General features: G+C 49.6%; 2 protein-coding genes across 2 annotated transcripts in view; one reads left to right on the top strand and one right to left on the bottom strand.

The window, feature by feature from the left end:
* The first annotated feature begins 587 nt into the window (after nt 1-587).
* Nucleotides 588-4,701, top strand: LOC102041390 (solute carrier family 25 member 33-like). The gene is made up of 6 exons (XM_031056621.1): nt 588-759; nt 1,298-1,375; nt 1,687-1,787; nt 2,383-2,449; nt 2,646-2,929; nt 3,031-4,701. Exons 1-6 carry the CDS (start codon nt 701-703, stop codon nt 3,228-3,230), a joined length of 789 nt encoding a protein of 262 aa, XP_030912481.1. The 5' UTR covers nt 588-700; the 3' UTR covers nt 3,231-4,701.
* The window catches only part of CLSTN3 (calsyntenin 3), a 12,480-nt gene continuing 1,646 nt past the window's right edge, over nt 4,508-15,341 (bottom strand). The window contains exons 3-17 of the mRNA XM_005420613.3: nt 14,986-15,194; nt 14,529-14,678; nt 13,714-13,899; nt 12,860-13,129; nt 12,468-12,580; nt 12,226-12,388; nt 11,115-11,171; nt 10,174-10,331; nt 9,843-9,991; nt 9,145-9,371; nt 7,894-8,064; nt 7,159-7,304; nt 6,900-7,035; nt 5,316-5,533; nt 4,508-5,232 (exon numbers count right to left, since the gene is read on the bottom strand). Of these exons, the coding sequence (XP_005420670.1) occupies nt 5,062-5,232; nt 5,316-5,533; nt 6,900-7,035; nt 7,159-7,304; nt 7,894-8,064; nt 9,145-9,371; nt 9,843-9,991; nt 10,174-10,331; nt 11,115-11,171; nt 12,226-12,388; nt 12,468-12,580; nt 12,860-13,129; nt 13,714-13,899; nt 14,529-14,678; nt 14,986-15,194 (2,524 nt within the window). The 3' untranslated portion in view covers nt 4,508-5,061. The remainder of the gene's footprint in view (nt 5,233-5,315; nt 5,534-6,899; nt 7,036-7,158; nt 7,305-7,893; nt 8,065-9,144; nt 9,372-9,842; nt 9,992-10,173; nt 10,332-11,114; nt 11,172-12,225; nt 12,389-12,467; nt 12,581-12,859; nt 13,130-13,713; nt 13,900-14,528; nt 14,679-14,985; nt 15,195-15,341) is intronic.

Here is a 15,341-nt window from a genome sequence, read left to right as displayed (position 1 = left end):
GAGATGAGAGCCATTGATGAAGATGGTTCATGAGTTCCAAAAATAGGTTTTGCCTGCTGCTGCTGAAGGTCAGAGTCCTCTTTCATTAAGCAAGCCAGGCTTGGAGAGAGCCTGGCTGTTGGCAGAAACTGCAGATCTTGCTTACAGGACTTTACAAATGTGGGTCTGATGTAATTGTGGATTAAAGACATGTGCAGGCCGAGAGGTGGAAGAGTTCTGTGCTGCCCCTCTGTGAGCTGGTGTGGCTGTGGTGAAGTGTGGGCCACAGTGCCTGATGACCTCAGCAGAAGGCTTTGCAGTGAGGGTGGGCAGCAGAAATGTTTGCCCTGGGGGACTGCTGTGTCCCCATGGACTTGGGACTCTTTGCCTCAAACACTGAGTAGGGCTTCAGAGTGAGGCTGCCAGATGATGTCCCAAGCTGAGCTGTTACGTTAATCAGTGTCAGAGCAGGAGGTCATGTGTGACACAGGCTGGGGTACCTAACCTCCTCTCCCAGAGGGGAGAGGCTGTGGACAAGCAGGGTCAGAATTATTGCCCTATTATGGCCCAGAGGTCATTCTGACGTGTGCTGCTGTGCCCTAGATGTGGTGGAACAGCTGGAGCCATCCTGACCTGTCCCCTGGAAGTGGTGAAGACACGTCTGCAGTCATCCCAGCTGGCACCGCGGCCTCTGTGCCTCCCAGAGATACAGCTACCAGGGATGAGTGTGAGGCTGATGAATCCCACCCCACCATCTCCTGGAGTGCTCAAGTTGCTGAGGTGAGTAGGACAGGGCAGTGTGCCTCTTAGCACCAGGGAGGTGATGGTTTGGCCATCAGGGAGGGTGTGAGGGGAGAGAGAAAGAGAGCTGAGCTGAGGCTCTGGAAGCCACAAGTGCAATAGAAGTTTGATCAGAGCACAGGTACATCTGCTTCTCACTAGTGATCTGTGCTCTGCGAGGCAGCTTAGGGGGCTGGGAGAAATTTCTCAGCTAGTGGTTGGATCAGACCCAGAGGAATGGCATTATCAAGAATAGGATGCAGTGACTAGTGAAAAGTGTCCCTGCCCATGGCAGGGTAGCTGGAACTAGATGATCTTTAAGGTCATTTCCAACCCAAGGGGTTCCATGATTCTGTGACTGAAGGAGAGAGGAGAAGTGATTGGAGAGAAAATGAGAACAGGGCAGAAAAAGCATAACATGGGAGGTGAGGAGAGGATGCTACAAGGAATACTGAAGAACGAAGAAGGAGCAGAGGAGGAACAGGAGAGTCCCCAGCTTAGTTATTCTGTTGATTTCTCTGTTCATCTCCTTCTGTAGGGCCATCCTTGAGAAGGAAGGCAAACGGTCCCTGTTCCGAGGTCTGGGTCCAAACCTCGCTGGGGTTGCTCCTTCCCGGTGAGTACTGCTCCATGGCAGGGCCTCATGCTGCACACTTTCTAAGGGACCTGTGTCATAGCTGTCACTCCACTTCCTGAAAGCAGTCTGGGCCTTGTGCTCACGTGCCACAGGACTCCTTCACACAGACATCTTCTGGAGCTTCTGATCATAGTGTTAAGATGATTGCTGGGGGCCAGGTATAAATGGTATCTGATGTCATGTTAGACAGAACTGTGATGGGAGTAAGGAAAGTTGGAGTGAGACTGCCCAGTAGTGTCTCTGCTCCTCATAGAGGAGCTGTAACCTCTTCTGTATTTTTTTCCAATCAGGGCTATATATTTTGCTGCCTATTCTGCTACTAAGGAGAGGCTTAACACTGTCCTGGTGCCGGAATCTAAGGGAGTACATATACTAGCAGCAGCCTGTGCAGGTGAGCCTTTTCTGTCTCAAATCAAAGCCAAGAGGTCCTTCTGTCTGGAAATGCCTACGTGTTTCATTCCTTCTCCATTGCTGCTCTGAAGTTTTCTCCCTCCTCATGTGGAGAAGTAAGTTCTTTGGGTAACCCAAATGTTTTCTCACTCTTCATTCTTCATAGTCTCATCTGTTGAAGTCTTGTCTTTACCTCTTCAGCTGCTATCATGACCTCTATTCTGCTGTGAGAGGGAGAAGGCAGTGTGTAATTTAGACCACTCACAGAACCATTCCTCTTGATATATTCCAGTTCTCTAACAAAATCCTCCACTCTTGAAAAATTAGCATTCTGTTTCCTGCCTCTTTGTAACACCCGGGCCTGTAGTGGGGTTTTGTTGGAGGCAGAGGAGCTAATTACTGCTAGACAAAGGCTGGAATAGGGGAGGAGGAGAATCAAATAGTCTGCCCTAAATATCTCTTCTCAAGGTCATTCTCAAATTGCAAATGCCTGCAGCTTGCCAAGCAGAGCTCTGAGAGCTGATAGATCAGCACCTCTTCACAAACTGTCAGCATGATCCTGGCACTCATGGCTGTCTTCCTCTTCTGTTCCCCAGGCATTAGCTCAGCCACACTCACCAACCCCATCTGGCTAGTGAAAACCAGAATGCAGCTGGAAGCCAGGTAGGCAGGCCTGCAGTGCAGAGCCACTCCATGTCACATCAGGATTGGTTTGGGGGTTGGTGGGTAGAGAGAGGTCTGTGATTTCTCATCAGAACATGGCAGGTCATGGGCTGGGCAAGAGGCTTATGGCTGTGTTCACAACAGCCCTGCAGGTTGGGGTGCAGTGTGCTGCTCTAACCCTCTCCCTTCTTTCCAGGGTGAAGGGGGAGACGGCCAGCAGCGCTCTCCAGTGTGCCATGCACGTGTACCACACAGAAGGCCTGCGTGGATTTTACCGTGGGATCACTGCCTCCTATGCTGGAGTGTCAGAGACCATCATACACTTTGTCATCTATGAAGCACTGAAAAAGGAGCTGAGAAACAGCCAGCATTCCCATTCCCCATCACTCACACTTCCACCAAACAACAACGATTTCTTTGGACTAATGAGCGCTGCCGCTGTCTCCAAAACATGCGCTACGTGCATCGCATATCCACACGGTCAGTTGCTCCTCTCTCCTTGCTGCTGCTCCCCTTGGTGGGAGATGCCGTGCCCCTAGGATCCATCTGCTAATATGTGGCTTCCCTTCTTGTCTCCCCAGAGGTCATTCGGACGCGGTTGCGAGAGGAGGGCTCCCGGTACCGTTCCTTAGCACAGACTCTGCAGCTGGTGGTCCGTGAAGAGGGACCCTTGGCTTTATACCGGGGGCTCCTGGCGCACCTGATCCGCCAGATCCCAAACGCGGCCATCATGATGGCCACCTACGAACTCATCGTTCATTTGGCCTCTCCCACCTTGTAAGCTGTAGCACTTGGCTGAGGCTGCTGTGGAGGTACAGGGACATCGTGGTCCTGAGACCTGGTCTTTTGCAGGGCTCTGAGAGGTGGTGCTTTTTGTCACAGATCAGATCTGCGTCAGGCATTCTCAGGACGCAATGACTATTTTGTGCCATGTTTTTTGCTCCAATGTGCACAGTGTGGCCTTTTTTTTCCTTCTGGAGACTTGAATTATTCCAGTGCTTCAAGATGTCAGGGTACTGGTTTGACAGTTCCTGTTGTAAACTCCCTCGATAAAACAAAGGCATAGAATTTACTGGGAATGAAGCAAAGCAGAAAAGTTTAAGAGTGTCTTACCCCAGCACATTCACTTCTTTTGGACCCAGTAACAACCATACATGGGCACAGTTGGGCATGAAGACAGGCTTGAGCTGAAACATCTGAGAGAACTGCAGCAAGCAGAGGTCTTGTGCTGCAACCTTTGCCCTTAGAGGGGCTCTTCCACTCTCACCTACAGTACTGTCTTCTTGCCCCTGAGGAGGATTTCTCAACCTTGGCTGCCAACAAATTGCAGAATTTTCCTTAGCGTCCCTCACATATTGCAGCCATTGCCCCAAGATGTGTCAATCAGCTGACAGCCCCTTTTTGTCTTGCAGGGTCTGAAAAACCAGACCAAGTAGATCCGGGGAAGAAGCACAACCTGCTCTGAAGCACTATCCTAACAACTCATGCTACTGCTGGGCTCAGAGCCATGCTGTGCTGTTGTATTTCCATCCCCTCCATACTCAGCAGAAAGAGGGAGATGCCTCCTTCCCCCAGAAGTGCTGGGGCTGTTCTACAAGCTGGAACCCCTGGTATAACCACTCTTATCATACTGATAAAAAAAGCAGATCATGCGAGATAGATGAAGCTAAGGGGATTTGGCCTGTTTCTGTTGATACACTAAGTATATGAAAAGAGCCTTATTTATTTTCCTGTGTTCAGGAATTCAGTTTGCTGTATGTGCTCCATTTGCCTGTGACAGGCTTGAGTGCCTTCTGTTCTTTTGTGGGTCCCTAGCACTGTGTCCTGGGGAAGGCTACATTGTGTTTACAGAGCATTTTGATTCTCAGAAAGGCACGGGGTAGGGTTGTGAGTGATGTATTTTTCTTGCTTCATCACATATGCTAAAAAATGTAACCCTTCCCCGAGATAAGGTAGTAATTTCAGTAAATACATGCTCTGGACAAGCTCCAGTTTCACATTAGAGGCTACACTATTTCTTTCCCTGGTTGTAGTGAAAAACTGCAGAAGTCCCGAATGTTTTATTTGAAATCCATTTATTTTAAAATCCACTTTGTTTCCTCATCTTTCTTACCTTCATTCATTTAGTATTAGGAGTATTGACAATTTTACAAAGCGACACAAAGCTGCAGTGGTTTGTTGGTTGTTTTTTTCTTTTTTTTTTTTTTTGCATGAAACGAGAATAAACCTCAAATGACAACATTGAAAAAATATACAATATATATATATAATATCTGGGGAGGGGTTGTGAGAAACCCCACTCTGAGCCCTATGGCTGGCTCTGCCTTTCAGATTTCCGTTCTTTCCAACACCTGCATCCCAGTTTGAACCGTGCCACCATCATGTGTAAGTGCCCTAACACATGTTTCTGGAGAGCCAGATGGGGGGTCAATAATGTGGGGAACGTCCACAATGAGAATGGCAGAAGATGAAGGAACATGGGAGGCAGAAATGATCAGTGAGGGAGGAGCACATGTGTACACGGTGGGGGAGGAAAGAAGTTGAAAGTAAGACACCTCCTCCTTCCTGCCATATGTTCTGGGGGGATCCACTGGGCGGGTGTTTTAAAGCTCCTAGTAGCGGTGAGAGACGTCACTTTTGCCGATGATGTGCCGGTCATTCATGTCACTGCTGTCCGGGGAGTCGGGTGTCTCCGAGTCGGTGCTGTCATCATCATCCTCCATGCCCTCGCCGGCTCTGCCCTCCACACTGCCTGCTGCCCTCTCCTGACAGCTCTGGTAGGACTGGGAGGTGAGACACCGGGTGAGGGGCAGGGTGTGACAAGCCAGCTGCCCGCCCAGCCCCGGCCGCGGTGGCCGCTCCTCACCTCCATGGGGTTGACGATGATGGTGAGGGCCGAGTCGTCCCAGAACATGTCGCTGTCTTTGCCGCCAGTGCTGCTGTGCCCCGACTCAGCAGCCTCAGGGACCTCTTGCGCCATTCCCCGGCGGTGCAGCGAGTGGATGCGCAGGATGCCGAGGATCACCATAAGTGCCAGGAAGCCCACACACACCACGATGATGACGGTGGCAGCACTGGGGACCACTTTGGAGAAAGAAAGCGAGCAGTTGTGTCTAGAGTCTGTCACAGAAACATGCATTTCCAACCTGACATGCAGGAACTGAGATCCTGGGCAGAGCCTGGGTTTTTGGTCTATGCAGGAACACAGCCTGACTTGTCTGTGCCCCTGGGCACAGGCAGCTCCTGTGATGTAGACTCTGTGGAGACTCTGCACATCTTTATCTGCAGAATTTGCAAGAATATGTTGCACCGCATATATCTGTATCCTGCTCTTGGGAGGACAGCCTCTAAAGGCTCGAGGATGATTTTCAGAGAGTGTGATTTCTGTGCAAGCAGTAGAGAAAGCAAGAAGCCAAAAGATGCCTTCATTGCACATGGAGCAGATGTGAATTCTATGATGGACTTCTAATAAGTGCTGTGGCAAAAGCCTGGCTTCTGCACAGGAGAAAACCTGAAATTCATCTAAGACCCTTAGCCGAACTCCTACATGTTTGTTTTAGGCCTGTAGACTGACCCTCAACTCCCCAGATAACCACCTTCTCTGCAAAATCTATCTAGGCCCTCCACGAATTTGTTTGTGGTCCTGTTCAGCGGGGACAAGTTTGCTGCTGCCATCAGGCAGAGCTGGGAAAGGGAGAGGCAAAGGTTGGCACATGCACAGGCTGCCCCTGCAGTGCCAGCTGCAGGACTGGAACAGCCTGGGATAAGCTACTTTGGAAGCTGCAGCAAAAGCTAGCTCAAAGATGCCTTGCTTGTTCCCTGTGACAGAGGACCAAAATGTCTGTAAAGTCCAGAGCTTTCACAGCCCAGGAGGAATCGATTGGAGTGTGGTCATGCCTGAGACATGGGGCTAACAGCACAAACAAACATCTAGTCTAGCTTTCAGGCTTCTCTCTCCTCTGTTTTGGGGGCAAGAATTCTCCTCTTGTCTGTGTGGTGCCATCTCCTGTATTTTCCTGCCTTGCTGACCACCACCTACTCCCATTTCTTTCTTTAGAGCAGTGGCAGCCTTGACTCACTTTTCTCTCCTGCTGTTGAAGCTTCTTTCTGAAATTACTTTACACAAGCCCACACAGCACCTTTGCAAGGTGCGTGAATGAAGTCAGCTTACAGTTACTCTTTTTAGACCCTCTGAGGTGTAGAATTCAGTGTGCTTCTACATCAAGAAGATAATATCCCACAAGAGGATTGTTGCAGCATGCTCTAAAATACAATCTGACAAAGACTGCAGTCTACTGGCTAACAATGAATGGAACGGGACAATATAATGAGAATAATGATAATGGGTGCAGGGAGCTGGAGAGGAATCCTCCAGTATAGGTTCTGCCAGGATGTCAGAAAATCAGCATCTTGATCTAAAGGAATAAACCCCAAAGATAGTATTACATACTTGGGTTGTTGTGGGTGCTTGCCAAACTGTGCCCAGACAGCTCTGCGGGTAAATGATGGCCTCGGTGCACAAACTGCTGAGAGCTCAGGATATGGTTAGGATGAGCAGCTCGGTTCATGTTGTGGAGAACATTCACCTGCAGAAAGACCAGAGTGAGGGGACTCCACCCCGTGTCCGTGGCACATTCTATGCCTTCCCATGCACCATGTCCTCCCCATGCTTGCAGAAGGATCTCTGTGTGCACGTATCAGTCTTGTACCTCGACAGTGAACTCATTGCTGGAGTAGCGTCCATTCATCTCAGTGCAGGACAGGTGAAACTTCCTTTCATAGAGGGCAGCACCATGGTTGATGTGGTAGGAGACCTGGCGTAGGATCTCCTCGTAAACCGCAATGCTCTCCACACCTGAGACAAGAAGAGAGGGATGGGGTGAGGAAGCTCCTGCTCCAAAGTCACCTGGCATCCTAACCCTGCAGCAGCTAGAGGCTGCAGAGGGATCCAAAGGAGCACTGGGTTCATTAATTTTGGGAAGGGCTCAGAGATGGACCTGGCTGAGGAGGACCTGATGGAATCCCTGCTTGCATCACTAAAACAAGTGGAAGGGAAGGAAGGATTGAGAGCAACAGCCCTGTTACATTCTGGAGAGTACAAAAGTGTTGTACCAGTCCACAAATTGTGGGATATGTTGTCCCTGTCATGTCATGCAAAATGCTACTGACACCTGAGAACACCAAACCCCAAGGAGTAAGTCAGGAGGAGTGATACAAGCCTGGATGAGAGCTGGTACTATGTCCCAGCACATTGTGCTGGAGCAAAAGCCACCTCCCCAAGGAAATGGTCTGTGACTTCCAAAAGCCAGAAGTTCAAGAAATGGTGACATCTCAGTGTCACAAAGTACACCAACACATTCTAAGGTCAAGTGCTTCTCTCAGTGATGCCTGAGAGTTGGTGGCAGAGGCATTAATAGGTAGCTGTGACCATGGAGAGGACGTACCAGTGATGGTCAGGTAGGCAGAGGTGTTAACGAGCTCCAGGCCCCGCTGCTGCAGCAGGGCCCCATCCAGGAGCAGGTACTCCCTCTCTGGGTCCAAGTCATCTCCTACCAATGAGATCTCGCAGCCATCCAGGTTGTGCACAATCTCATCTGACATTCGTGTGTCTGTCACTGAGAGGCAAACAGAAAGGAGATATGGCCAGAAAGCCAGACAGCCATCAGAGAAGGAAGGAGTTACTCAGAGGGGAACCTGCTTACCTAAGAGCGCTCACATCATATGTAATTACTTCTCCTTCTCCACCTAGCACTGACCTTAAGTAAAATCACTGTCAGTCTAATTACTTGTTTCAGGATGGTTCTAATGACATTATCTATGCACATAATAAAGTCACTTTATTTTGGAACAACATACTATTATCAGTCTGGTTCATGATAACGCATCTTGGCTGTAAGGACTTTGTTGACAATGACAGTGTGCAAATTAGAAACAACACTCACACATTCCCAGGCCCTGCACGCTTTTGAAAGCTTTTCCTTGTCTCACACTGTTGGTTACCATGGTTGAGATCTTATCTTCTTTAAAATGGCAACCACATTCAATAACTAACTGCTTTCAGCAGGATTGAGAACAATCTGCTCTCAAGTCAAGGAACTCATCATTGTGTGAGGAAAGGCAAAGCTTCTAAACAGAAAAGTAGGAGCAAAAAATCCTATTACCAGAAGAGATATGAAAGAAGTGAATGGACACAGAGCACAGACTGCAGAGAAATTATCTGAGCATGATGGAAAGAAATTGAAGGACAGGATACTGTAGGGTGTGAGGAAACTGACTGGGAATTCACAGGAAAAAGTGAGGCAGGAAGAGAAGGAAGGGAGCAAGAAGTAAGAAAGAAAGCAGGAGAGAAGGAAGTAGGATGAGACTAAGTAAGTGCAGGAGTAGAGAGAGTAACAGGCAGGACATCCATCCGGCACTGGATTCAATAAAGGGAAATGTAGGTAAAATGTAAAAGGGATTAGGAATGAGCAGCCTGGGAAAGAATTAGGAGAGAGTGAGGCAAAGGAATTGAGTGGATAGAAAAAGTACAGGGAGGAGCAGAAAAGGATAAGAGCCGATTAGCCTACATATTGACAGACAATGTGCCTTGCTTCTAAATTTGTAAACTCTCACTTTTGGGTGTAATTACAGGGGCTCTACTTCCTCTGCAGGACTGCAGCTCTTGTCTCTTACACCTTGCCCTGTGCTCCACTCACCAGTACCATGCCAGTTCTCATCCTTCTTGGCCTCCACCTGGTGAGAAATAGAGCAGGTGATCTGGAGGTTGGGGAACAGGGGAATTCCTTCTGGAGCCTCAAAGTCTGAGGCAGGATGAGCAAAGTGGGCATTGCCACTCAGCAGGATCTGGGGGGCATCAGGCTGTAGCACCACAACATAGCCTTCCACATCAGGAATGGAGACACAGGACTCCTCACTGAAACACCTGAAGGAGAGCAGTAGAATACATCAGTTGCCCCACGCTTCCAACAACAACATTATAAAAGATTACATCCTGCCCATCACTTCCAGGGAAGGGAATATCCTTTTTCCAGCAGTCCTCCTAAAGCTTCCCTACAGCCTGTTGAGCAAGGCAGGAACGTGTGATAGGAGTGACACCACTGGGATCTGGTGATTTGGTCACATCAACAAACACAGAGAAAATTAAAACCAGTCCACATGCCTGGAACACTGTGAGTGGAGGCAGAAGTTCTGCATAGGGACTAGGAACCAGTACTACAGTATCCATTTGGATACTGGATAATTGATCATTTATTTTCAGGAAGATTTTTACCCATTTTGAGACCATCTTAAAATACAATTATTTTAAAATACAAATTTAGTCAGTGTAACTTTAGTCAAAAGAGAGGCAACTCTCTTGCTGAACTGAGCCAGAGGTGCTGTTTTGCCCACTCACTTGACAGCAGTGGTGAGCCTGAGTGGCCGGACCCCAGGGGTAGCAAAGCGCAGTGAATTCATGTAAGCCACGTGCTGGATTGCGTGGTTGAAGGTTTCCACATCATCTCCCTCCAAGGTGAGCAGGGACTGAGAGGGGTTCACATGAACCTAGAGGTGGAAGAAAAGAAAACACTCATGGCTCCTTGGCAAATGACAGGAATCCAGGCTGAGAGAGACACATAGGAGAAAGGTGGGGAGCTGTCTGAGGTGGGGGAGCAGGCAAAGTCCTGGGAAGCAAGGCTGGGGAGGAGAGTGGAGGAGACCCATGCAAGCTGGGCAGATGGGCATACCTTCATCCCTTTGCCCAGACTGTCGAAGTCACTGTAATCAAGCCCCTCACGGCAGGCATACAGGCATTCAATAACCTCCCGGCTCTCCAAGCTACCAGGGCGCACAGTGAAGCCAGCCAAGTAACCATGGAAGTAGTGGTGTATCGACAGAGGATCTCCTGAGGGAAACATGGCAGGTGGAGGGTGTGAGAGACATGGTGAGGAAGAGAGCAAAACCACAGCAGCAACAGTGTGAGGGCCATGCAGAGGTAAGGGACATGGAGGGATACAGAGGGGGGTATGGGGCATGGAAAAGCCCAGAAAACAAAAGCAACAATGTGAGAGACATAAGATGTTAAGGGAGGTAGAGAGGGACAGAGGATTGAACAGGATATGGAAAAGCAAAGACAACAAGAAGACAGGGGGTGCTGAAGAAAGAAGATGAACATTTTTGAAATTCCAGATGGGGGAAAGTGAGAAAAACAGACCAATAAAAAGACAAGGACAGTGAACGGTGGGTAGCATAGAGAAGTTTTTGTCAAACTGCTGAATGCCAGATGGAAACAATTTCTTGTCCCCTTCTCACTCTGCTTCCTGTGAGGGCTTGTAAAAGAAACTACACATTCCACAGATAGTTAGGGATGAGGTGACATCTCCTGATGTCTCTAATGGCTATTGTGTTCTTCAGAGACCAGCTTTAATGATCAGGCATGAGTACTCTTTATCCACACAAAAAGCATACTCCAACTCTCAAAGCAGGCTGCAGTCCTTCCATCAGCCTTTTCATGCTCCACAGGTACCAAGGTATCAAGGACCAATCTGCCAAATAAGGGGTTTCCTCCCACGGTGGAGGGAGGTGGCAGGACAGGACTGGGGAAGCTGTATGAGGAAGGCACCATGCAAGAAGTGACAGTCATGCACAGTCAAGAAGGGAAGAGATCCATCTTCTTTCTTTTCCCTACCTTGCACAGAATCAGTGGCATTCTCGCTTCCTTTGGTTTTCTCTTTGGTTTTCTCCTCTGCAAAAGGAGAACATCTGGATGAGCAATAAGGCATTGGAAGATGGTAGTTACAAGGTCAGGCAAGTATCTCTACAAGGGCGTGTATTGGCCAGTCCCCAGGAGCAGCTCTGTGCCAAGCAGTGCACCCTTCAGCCCTAGAGGCAGCACATCACAGATGACAGAGGGCAGAGTTCCTCTCATGAGGCTGATAGTGACACCGTAGGACAAGTAACTGACTTAAGGGATAAACTATAGTGTTTGCAGTTTTTCAATCCTTTCCCAATGTTATCTATTCTGGGAATTAGCCATGTTCACAAACAGATATGTTCTCAACATCCCTTAGAGACACAGATAGCTCCAGGAGAGGGTCCCAAGCTGATCAGTATTGGTTGTCTGCAAAACGCCAATCAAGAGAGCACAGAGCTGTGGGAAGATCTCTGACCTCAGAGAAGCAGCAGTACAGCAAAGATTTGACCTTGCTAGAAATTTCCACTGGAGTGAAGGCAAGCAGTAAGAAAATTCCTTTAGTTCTGTCCTGCTTCAGTCTAGCAGGAGAATTGAAGGATCTGAAAAATGCAGCTTCACATCTCCATAGAACAGGTTTTAATCTAGTAGTGGCCTAGCTTTGTTCCTTACCCAATTTTTGTCTTTCAACCCAATCCCTGTACAGAAGGATTTATGACTTTTTCATATAGACCCTCAAGACAGAGAAATCCCCATCAACACAGTCAGCAGCACAAATAGGACTGCCTGGTGAAAGTACTGATAGAAACGCCAGTGCCTGAATGAGGTACAGATTTTTAACTCTCCTCTGCCTGAAAGTTGGTTATCCCTTCCATATTCTATGGCTGTTGTCCAGGAAGCTGCCAGTGACACTTTCCCCTGAGCTATTACTACCTTGGTCCACGAGGAAGGAAGGAGCCACACTAGCTTTGACGCTAAGGAGGCAAGATGGCTGCAGCGTGGTCTGCATCATTTAGTACTGGGTGGTGTTTCTCTCACCTCTCCTGGGTCTCCCTCCACCCCTTTTTTCCCGCATGGGAAGAGCACGGCTTGGGGAGCGGGCACTCACCGGCCCAGCAGGCCCCGATCACGAGGGAAGGCTCAGGCCGCGGCGGGTGGATGAGGCCGTTGTCGTGGATCAGGGCAGGGTCGTAGGAGACGCCATCCACGTACAGCGTCACCGTGGGGAACTCCAGGTTGAGGGCGTAGTGGTGCCACTCGTCGTCACAGACCTGCGGCAGACAGCAGAGCACGGCATCGGCAAAGGGCAGAAGGAGAAGGGACATGGGGAGGATGCAAACCCTTCCTCACCTGCTCAAGCTTCCAGAGGAATTTCACAGGCCTCGCGCTTTCCAGCAACGGCCAGTAGAGGAAAGAAATCCGGCAGCCATGCACAGCCAGAGAGTAGTGTGAGTAGCCATCCTCTGCCAGGGGCAAGCACAGGGATTACGTGTCACACTCCAAGCTGTCCCATCAGCCAGAACCCAGAAGCCCACGCTGCCATGCATCACTGGCACTCAGCACCATGTGCTCAAAGGAGCGCTCTGAGGAAAAGGGACACCTAAAGAAGCCGTGTTCCTGAGGAGGAACCCCTGCCCCAGTCCTGCTTTGGAACATCAGAGATTCACCCCTGCAGGGACAATCCCTTCTAAGGAGTTAAGAGGCAGTGGGCAGAAGTGTCACCACCCCGGGAGAAGTCTCACCGCTCCGCACTGTACTGCAGATCACGGTCTCCTCTTCCCGCCTGCCTTTGCTGGGCACCACGGCATGCTTCATCCACAGGGACAGGGTGAAGTGGTCACTCAGCCCCTCGTGGCCATTCGGTCCGTTCACCACAGGCACCTGGGCAGCCTGGCTGCCATTGAACCAGTAGATGAGGCTGCTGTCCTGGCTGTAGTGCACCGAGAGCCGCGCCGTCCAGTTTGCTGTGGGGCTCGGCACTGGCAGCAGGTCAATCTCTCCTGAGGCAGCACCTACCAAGAAGGGAGGGAGTCAGGAACCTTGGCATGGGAGAATAAGGAGCTTGAGAACTGGGGGTCAGATTAAGTGGGCACTGGAAACCTCACTGTAATGTCTCAGTGCACAGGGAGATGAGGAGTTGCCTAAAGGCCTTCTCCTGTCTGGAGAAGAATGGTGACTTTCTGTTCAGTGCTGAGGGAAGTCCCACAGACTCTGCATACTGGGAATGCACAGAAATCTTTGGATTTCCAGCAAGGAAAGCACAGGTAGTCCCTTATAAAACTAGAAAGTCGTGGAAGTGTTCAGTGCCAGGCTGGATGAGACTCTGAGCAACCTGGCCTTGTGCAAGGTGACCCTGTCTCTGGCAGGGATGCTGGAACTAGAGGATCTTTAAGGCTCCTTCCAGTCCAAACCATTCCACAGCTCCCATGATATGGGCAGGAACACCCATTGCCCCTCAGTGCAACACACAAGCTCGGTGTCCTCCCACCCCAGTGACCACAGCAGAAGTGAGGAATGTGTTCCCCAGCACCTCTGCTGTGTGAGGGGCAGGGTGCTGTGCCACAGCCTCCCTCAGCCCAGGAAAGAACCAATTCACCACAGAGTTTGCGCAGGGACTTCTCCGAGTAGTTGTCCCGGTCACAGCCCTTGGCCACGTGGTTGGTCTGCAGCTCCACCGTGGCCTGGATGTTCCACAGAGGCTCGTCACAGGTCTCCAGGTGAATGGTGGGGAAGAGCGCCAGGCTGCCTGCACCAGGGGTGTACTCAATCCTCTTGTTCCAGCCTAATGGAAAGGAGTGAAAGTGAGGGATTGGATCTGCCAAGGACACAGGGCCAGAACACCTGGCATACACACAAGTGGCATCTATAGATTAATCCAAATTTTTGGCCCTTTCCACATTGGAAACACAGCTTTATGCAGCTGGCATCAATGCATGGGAAGATTTCCTAGAATCACTGAGTCCCAGGTCCCAGCTTCTACAGCTAATACTGGTGTGTCATCACTCTGTGGTTGGTCAGCCTCTCTTATCAGGCAGAGCAGGTGTTCAGCTGCGTTGATTTCCCCTTAATTCTAATAGACTAAAGTGAACCTGCAGGAACACACCACCACTGGAAAAGACAAATATCTTCCAGAAGAGCAGCCCCAAAAACAATCTTTGCTGAATATAGTCTATGAGTCTTATCAAACACATCACAGCTCACAGTAATCCAAGGAACGATTTTCCAGTGGCTTTGCAACAGACTTAGACATCTACTGGGTCCCCTGATGGAGATGGGCTCATGCCAGAACTGAACTATATATGTGGGCACACAAATTTATATGTGTATACACAAACATTTGTAATGAGCAGGACTGAGTAGTAGCTGAGCAAAAGCAAAGTGAAGAGATAAATGTGTTTGGAGGTTTCATACCCTGCCAGCTGGGCTTGCAGGTGGGTTTCACCTGGATTTCCACTTCAGCATCATCAGAAGCCCTCTTCTTGCCACAGTCATAGGCTGTCACTGTGAATTTGTAGACACGATCCGCACTGTACTGCAGCTTCTCCGTGTTCTCGATGTTCCCTGGTTTGCAAAACAAAGAGATCAAGGTAGAGGACAGGCAGTCTCCTCAAAGACACTCCTTCTAAAAATCACTCATATCTTTGATCAATGACAAAAACAACCAAAAAAAGAGTTGAGTCACTCTGCCCAGTGTCACTTTGTAAAAAGTTACAGCATCCCACAAAATGGATGCTGCTGCTCTCATCAGGACAGATCAGCAGCGCTGGAAAATTTATACAGCACAGCTCTGCCTTCAGATGGGGCTGGCAGAGAAGGAGCAGAGCAGGAGAACAGGAGTGATGTGCACATGGTGGGTGAGGATTCTTACCATCGTTGTCAATGAGGAAGGGAATATTGGGGGTGAGGATCTCGTAGTAGCAGATCTGGCTGTACTGCGGCGAGCAGTCGCCGTCGATGGCCTCCACACGCAAGATGCGGTCGTACAGCTTTCCCTCGGTCACTGCCACGCGGTACAGCTTCTCCACAAAGACCGGGGCAAACTCATTCACATCGTTCACTCGGACGTGCACTGTGGCCCTGATGCAGGGAGACATCAGTAAGAGCTGATGGGCTGATTACGAGCCATGCACCACCTAAATGTCAGAGTAAGTCATTCTTTCAAAGTGCACCACTCTGATTCCCAGCTGTCAAAAGCAAGGACAAGGAAAGACACCTTGATTTCAG

Source organism: Geospiza fortis, unplaced genomic scaffold (assembly GCF_000277835.1).
Source record: "Geospiza fortis unplaced genomic scaffold, GeoFor_1.0 scaffold1, whole genome shotgun sequence".
Lineage (NCBI taxonomy): Eukaryota > Metazoa > Chordata > Aves > Passeriformes > Thraupidae > Geospiza > Geospiza fortis.
This window is presented reverse-complemented; position numbering and strand designations above follow the sequence as displayed.